At 40.1% G+C, this 7,798-nt stretch overlaps 1 protein-coding gene across 2 annotated transcripts in view; it reads right to left on the reverse strand.

Moving 5' to 3' along the window:
• Positions 1 to 842: 842 nt before the first annotated feature.
• The window catches only part of LOC118378650 (insulin gene enhancer protein isl-1), a 7,739-nt gene continuing 783 nt past the window's right edge, over positions 843 to 7,798 (reverse strand). Inside the window, exons 2-6 of one of the 2 annotated variants that reach the window (XM_052479734.1) lie at positions 7,674 to 7,798; positions 6,388 to 6,647; positions 4,256 to 4,539; positions 3,559 to 3,726; positions 843 to 2,074 (exon numbers count right to left, since the gene is read on the reverse strand). The exon at positions 7,674 to 7,798 is cut by the window's right edge and continues 65 nt beyond it. In XM_052479734.1, the coding sequence (XP_052335694.1) occupies positions 1,958 to 2,074; positions 3,559 to 3,726; positions 4,256 to 4,539; positions 6,388 to 6,647; positions 7,674 to 7,798 (954 nt within the window). In that variant the 3' untranslated portion in view covers positions 843 to 1,957. Of the gene's footprint in view, positions 2,075 to 3,558; positions 3,727 to 4,255; positions 4,543 to 6,387; positions 6,648 to 7,673 lie in introns of both variants that reach the window. The other variant, XM_052479733.1, reaches the window with a different exon arrangement.

Genomic DNA, 7,798 nt, shown 5'->3' on the forward strand with positions numbered 1-7,798 from the left:
AATCAGACTTCTAAAACACCGACGTGGATGAGTGAATGCATTAGGTTATGGAGTGGGTAGGATGGCCGTTATGCGTAATTATGCATGGCATATCGAGAGCTTGGGACTATAAAGTTCTATCTATATTGTTTTCTTGTACAAATGTAGTTGTTGACATAGCCTTGTTTCTGTTCAAATGTTCTCTACATAAATAGTACTCTAAATACCCACAATTCATGTCCTTAAGAATACAAAATAAACATTGGTGACACCGTTCAAACCAATGAGGAACTTTTAAAGCCAAATGTCTCAGAATAATCTATTTGCAGATAGGACCAAGCTCTCGGAATGTCATGTCAGAGCGAGCCTACACAGACGTACAGACTGATATATCCGACACCGCTCCACTAATAGTAATTATGATAGCATATAACTTGCATCTCTTCTTCCCTATAATGCAATTTAGCCTACATCGTCCAAGCAAAGCGCCAACACATTGCCTCTTATTGAATGTGACGTTGTTACTAATGGCAGAACATGTCCATGTTTATACCTATGCAATTCAAACATTCCATCTAAACCGAATATTCTGTTAATCACAGTGATAGCTACGTGCAATTTTAATTTTAATCGAGTTCCATATGAAATCACTAGGCCCAAAGGAGGTGTAAAATAATGGGATGAATGCAGGGCGAGGACCAAAAGAGGCGCAGACTATATCTGCCGTCGTATGGTTTACATTAAAGTCCATGTTTATTAGTGAAATAATCCTGGAGATATATTTCTACATGTGATGTCGATTTACATAATAATATTTAAGAAAGGGACAGGACACATACAATTTGGATAGATAATTCAGAAAACACGGTACAATATTTTTTCTTTTTTACTTCAGTATAGAAGGTTACACAAAAAAAAAGTGGCAAGTCTTTCGACGATAAATAAAACATAATTTTGTTGTACAGGAATTAACGGAAGAAAAACACGTTTTTTTTTTTCTCCAGAGCTAACGGTCGTTATAACTTAATACTATACACATCTTTGGGAAAGAAAACAATATTATTGGACGGACACAAACTCACACACAATAGTCCCACGAAGCTTGTGGCATAATAGAGGTATACCTTGTTGCAATGCTTTAGTAGGCCTTACTTGGGCTTTATCAAGGAGATAATAACAAAACGATGGAAAAGCATTATTTGCAATCCCCTCCAAACGTCGTTATAACAGCGGGCGGATCTCAAGTCAAGCTATTTTATAGAAACCGAAATGGCAGACAGTCATTTGTTTGAATATTTAAACATCGCGCACAACAATGCGCAAATGTAGCCGAGGTTTCAGATTTCATCTTCAATAATAACGTTTGGATTGTTCCTAGAGGTCCATGGGTCCAGGGGGGGGGGGGGTTGTTGAAGTGTATGTATGGGGTTTTCTGTATTCTTTTTTTGGCAAAACTGTAAACAGGCATTTCCAACGGGCAGCACCAGTCATGGACGATGTAGTGAAATCTATACATCTCGTTACGCATGAGTCGCATGAGTCGCAGACACGTTATGATGCAGGCAGATGCGCTCTCCACCGCTCCTTGTAACACGCTTCTTCTTCTCGTCTACACCATGGTCCTCTCTCTCCTTCTCTTCTCCAGGGTTGTTTTTGCGGCGAGTGGACAGACGGACGTAATGACGGACGCTTGGACAGATCTAGCTCGGGTAATAATCCCATGATTGTCTTCACAGTGTAAAACTACAACCAGTAGTTGTTGTTAAAGAGGCTTCGTGCAGTAGAGGGAGGTGGGGGGGTTCTCTTTTTATCTCTCAGTTCGAATTAAATCAACAAGAGAGTGACATGTTTTGTTTCTTTCCACCCCCGAGTCAAGTTTTTTTCGGGTTTTCAGTCAGTCCGGCACTTTGTCCAACTCACATCAACAGTCAGAAATATGACAATAGTCTGACGTAGTCTACACTCGGTCCGCGAGGGCCTACGCCTCTATAGGGCTCGAGACCATGCTGTTGGGTGTGTCTGGAAGTTGGGATGACATCGAGGCGACTTCGCTCCCTGTCGAGTTGGAACCAGGGCCTCCCTCCGAGAAATTGACCTGAACAAAGAAACAATACAATGTTAGGCTGACTGTCATTATTCACATGTCAAGACATTAGGTCAATATATAGTATGTCAATAATATATTTTAGACATTAAAATTAAATGTAAAGTGTCTGTCCGTCAAGATATAAGCTCAAAAATGATTTCAATAACACCCTTTAGACAATGCAATACAATGTCATATACAATGTAAGCCCTTGATATGACAGTTGCATTTCTACCCCATACGACACTTATAAATAGCCTAATTATATCAAATAATAACAAACATAACATGAAACATGAAAAACTAAATTACAACCTAACCATTACCTGTGATTTCGTTTACACTGTCTCCCAGACAGACGGGTTAGTGTTCTAGTACAGCCTACCTTCTCTCCTATCTAAAATGACCAGTTGTGTTCTAGTACAGCCTACCTTCTCTCCTATCTAAAATGACCAGTTGTGTTCTGGTACAGCCTACCTTCTCTCCTATCTAAAATGACCAGTTGTGTTCTAGTACAGCCTACCTTCTCTCCTATCTAAAATGACCAGTTGTGTTCTAGTACAGCCTACCTTCTCTCCTATCTAAAATGACCAGTTGTGTTCTAGTACATTCTACCTTCTCTCCTATCTAAAATGACCAGTTGTGTTCTAGTACAGCCTACCTTCTCTCTCCTATCTAAAATGACCAGTTGTGTTCTAGTACAGCCTACCTTCTCTCCTATCTAAAATGACCAGTTGTGTTCTAGTACAGCCTACCTTCTCTCCTATCTAAAATGACCAGTTGTGTTCTAGTACAGCCTACCTTCTCTCCTATCTAAAATGACCAGTTGTGTTCTAAATCTAAAATGACCAGTTGTGTTCTAGTACAGCCTACCTTCTCTCCTATCTAAAATGACCAGTTGTGTTCTAGTACAGCCTACCTTCTCTCCTATCTAAAATGACCAGTTGTGTTCTAGTACAGCCTACCTTCTCTCCTATCTAAAATGACCAGTTGTGTTCTGGTACAGCCTACCTTCTCTCCTATCTAAAATGACCAGTTGTGTTCTAGTACAGCCTACCTTCTCTCCTATCTAAAATGACCAGTTGTGTTCTGGTACAGCCTACCTTCTCTCCTATCTAAAATGACCAGTTGTGTTCTAGTACAGCCTACCTTCTCTCCTATCTAAAATGACCAGTTGTGTTCTGGTACAGCCTACCTTCTCTCCTATCTAAAATGACCAGTTGTGTTCTAGTACAGCCTACCTTCTCTCCTATCTAAAATGACCAGTTGTGTTCTAGTACAGCCTACCTTCTCTCCTATCTAAAATGACCAGTTGTGTTCTGGTACAGCCTACCTTCTCTCCTATCTAAAATGACCAGTTGTGTTCTAGTACAGCCTACCTTCTCTCCTATCTAAAATGACCAGTTGTGTTCTGGTACAGCCTACCTTCTCTCCTATCTAAAATGACCAGTTGTGTTCTAGTACAGCCTACCTTCTCTCCTATCTGAACTCACCAGTTGTTGAAACGCGGGCTGGTCGATCTCACTCTGTAGCGCGAAGTCACTGAGGACCTTCCAAGGCGGCTGGTAACTCTGCACCTCCACTGGGTTTGCCTGTAAACCACCGTCGTGTCTCTCCGGACTGGCCGCCACCATCGGTGTGCCCGTCATTCCCTGGATATTCTGCAGATAGTCCCAGAGAAACTGATCGTCATATAAAGTTTAAAATTAGCACGTCAACATTGACCCAACAACAACAACAAAAACAACATTAGGTAATTTAGAATATGATAAACATGCGAGAATGGGCATGCTGGATATTAGTTGTGTGTGTGTGTGTGTGTGTGTGTGTGTGTGTGTGTGTGTGTGTGTGTGTGTGTGTGTGTGTGTGTGTGTGTGTGTGTGTGTGTGTGTGTGTGTGTGTGTGTGTGTGTGTGTGTGTGTGTGTGTGTGTGTGTGGAGGGTGAGGGGGGTACGACGCGTATGAACGTATACGCCTGTATCTGGATATATATCTTACGCATCCACAGGCAGACGTATAGGACCATGTACCTGTTTCTATTTCACACCAGTTCTTTAATAACATCAAAATGACCAGACAAGAACAGGAGTATTCTAATGAAACAGTTACAACAGCTACCAGCGTTTGGACCGATAAGAGCACCACTGTTTCGAATCCTTTATTTAAATAAAGATCAGACAGGGTCCTCACCGTTTTGTCGTTGGGCTGCTGTTGCTGTAACTGTTTCATCAGAATACTCCTCTTCTTGTCCTTGCAACGCTTGTTTTGGAACCAGACCCGGATGACTCGGGGACTGAGACCGGTCATCTCGACTAGCTGCTCCTTCATCAGAGCGTCGGGCCGAGGATTGGCGTTGTAGCAGGTCCGCAACGTGTGGAGCTGTTTTTCGTTAAGAACGGTCCGGACGCGAGTTGTCTTCTCCGGTTGTTTGTGGACGTGCGGTCGGAGCGCGGGCTGTCTGGCTGATATTGGGTCTGCTGTTGAGAAAGAGTGCAGACAAAGAAAAACATGATCTATCGGCACTTCAAACACCATGGCTATATAAAGACATTGTGTTGGATGCAGAAGTTGAGAATACAAAAATATACACTTTGAAAACTACACCAGCACAATAAACCACCGTAGCATATAAGTCTTAAAACGATTTCCCAAAACGACCCAGTAGTGGCGCTTAGTATGGAGTATCCATTCATCTTATTGTTATCCGGGGCTTATAGAAATATTTTATGACTCTCAACTATCAACCAATCTCATTCTTAACTAATCAATATTCACTTCTGTTTCAATTTCAGATTGTTCAAACTTGTATTAGACCTAGATATTTTTTTTAAACTGAAACCACTGAGAATTTGAATAATGTCACAAAAAATAAAAATAAAAAATAAAAATAAACAACAAAGAAAGAGTAAATACCTTGTTTTATAACAGCTATAGGCCTAGTTAACGAGAGTCCACTGGACGTCATAACGAACCTCCATCATCATCACCTTCTTATGGGTGTTATTATATGTTGATACACTTTGATATTAGCTTGGTTATAATTTATAAAACGCTATGACTTTATTAAAGTTGAATGGTTATAACTTTCAAGCGAAAGTGAATTCATGTCAGTTTTAACATATCGTTTAAAATGAGTTGTATTGGGTTGAACATTTGCGGTCTTAAAACTTGGACCAGGGCGCAGGCCATGAGCGGAAATGGACTGTCAAATAGTCTATGTTTCGGATTACATTGGTGTAGACTTTATGATTGGGTGAATCATTATGAACGAAGCATTGCTTGTGGCTATCTGCCGAGCTTGGGTTATGTACTCTATTTTAACATCAGCACTAAGTGCGAGTTCGCTTACACATAGGCCTATAGGTATTTAACCTGAGGAAATAGCATATTCGACCATTCTGAATGCGTGGCCAACTGGCTTGCAAAACTCCCCCAAAAGCAACATAATGCATTTATCCAGTCTATAGGCCCCTCAAACTTCCGTACAAACAATTACGTATAAGACCGGTCCCAAATATAGACTGCGGATTGTCCTTTTTTGGCGATGCTTCAAAACATCTAACGAGCTGAAAACACTGGATTTAAATTCATAGTTCCTCCATTCAGCCATGAACATACTTTGCCCAGATATCCTTCTTTGCGGAGGGAACCTTGACAAAAAAAAAAACGCATTTATGCAAATTATTTAATCACTGCACTGTTGACATTATCAAACCGATAATGTGGTTCGCATAAACGACTAGTATCCCAACTAGATTAAATAATAGGCTACATTATCTGTTTACAACTATGACACGTAAAACAAATGTTTCACCCAATATTTACACATCATATTAAATTGACTCCTGTAAGTGTTAGAAATATATATTGAAATATACATTGAAACTTAAACCTTAAATAAATAAATAAAATAAAAAATATATATATATATATTTAAAAAAACTTCGGCCTGTACTGTAGAGATGTAGGCTACACACGGCAAACTGCACATCATGACAACGTTATCCAATAAAACCCGTGTTTGGGTTATGTGTTTGTATTTGTTCACGTGCACGTAGCCTGTCGTATTAGGGGACATGACAAACGCTTAGCCTAGTTCTATCGAAACATTTCAGTCTATGACGCTATACATTCGTCGTTGTCTTTATGTGTTCAACGTTAATAACCTTTCACAAAGAATCCAAGTAATGCCCCAACCATGAATGAAAGAAAATAAACGTTTCCAACGACTACAACATCAAACCGAATGGCCAACAGCTACACCGGCTAAACAAGCCCACAGAAAGAACCAGCACTGCCATTGATATAAAGTGTTAACCTACCTGCCATTTGTAAAGGTCTGGCCGGGTGGAGGGGGCTGAGGGGGTCTCCGACGCCCATTGTGGCCCGCTCCACGACGTCATGGTCGGCCCGGCAGAACAAGCCATCCTCCCTCAGAGCGAACTCGTCCCCCGGGATGAGCTGTCGGCTGCAGGCCACACACCGAAAACACTCGATATGGTACACCTTGGAGCGCGCTCTCATCACGAAGTCATTCTTGCTGAAACCGATGTTGCATTTAGCGCACTTTATCCCGTATAACCTAGAGGGTAAAGAGGGATTGGATGACCGGTCAGAGTTAGCTAACGGCGTCACTAGGCCCACGACCCACCGTTAGGCTGTGTTACTGTGGCTGGGCAGCACACATAACAGGACAAGCACAGGGGCATCTTTTTTTTTTTTTAAAGCAGATTGTTAGGCCTTAATATAATAATAATAATAATAATAATAATATTGAGTTGTGTTTACATCACATGATATAACTTGGAACCTGTATAACATATTGTAAAGACAAAGCACAGACCTGTTCTGGGGTAACAGAGAAGAATGGAACACATATTCTTTCATGAAAAAGTGCAATTATATCTGGAAATATCCTTAGATGACTTATAGTAACATTATTATTATTATTATTATTATTATTATTATTATTACTACTACTACTATAGACGAAAACATTACACATAGTCGAATGTATTAATTACATTGTAGTCTATATGTAGGCCTAATATATTTGGCCAATTTGAGGGGTAATCAAATATTTCAATTATAAGCCTGTGTAAATATAATATCCAGCTTGACTTCACTTGAATGGCCATCGACACAGTGAAATAACGCAGTACATGATCTCATTTGTTTCTGTAAAATAGTTTGTACTGAATATGTAAACGTGTTGTAAAATGACAGCGCAAATCACCTTAACTGTGTGAGTCCTGATGTGGGTTTCGACAATAGTATACATAGCCTGTTATTATACTGACGAGATAATAACGGCTTAATTGCAATTATGCTGATTTGGTGGTCATAGAAAAAAGAATAGATATGAACACTGTGTTGACTGAAAATACAATATCGAACTGTATTTTTAGATATAATATCTAAACATTACTTTTAAATTGAATTGTCCAGACCATCAGATATGATATTCACGGCAAAAATAAATGTTGATGTCCGTTGTATAACCATGTTAATTATATGATAGCAATTAATACGTGAATGTGTCAACCAATCAATCAATGAGAAACAAAGGTTATCAACGCTATTACATTTCATAACAAACATCTCTTACCTGACATAGTCCCTTTTACAGTAGGTTTTCCCGTCTCGGACAAAGCAGGTACAAGACTCGTCCAGATACTGATTACACTCTGCACACTTCAAACAGGCTGCGTGCCACTCGAGGTCTGGAGAGAC

This window comes from Oncorhynchus keta, chromosome 25 (genome assembly GCF_023373465.1).
Source record: "Oncorhynchus keta strain PuntledgeMale-10-30-2019 chromosome 25, Oket_V2, whole genome shotgun sequence".
Classification (NCBI taxonomy): domain Eukaryota; kingdom Metazoa; phylum Chordata; class Actinopteri; order Salmoniformes; family Salmonidae; genus Oncorhynchus; species Oncorhynchus keta.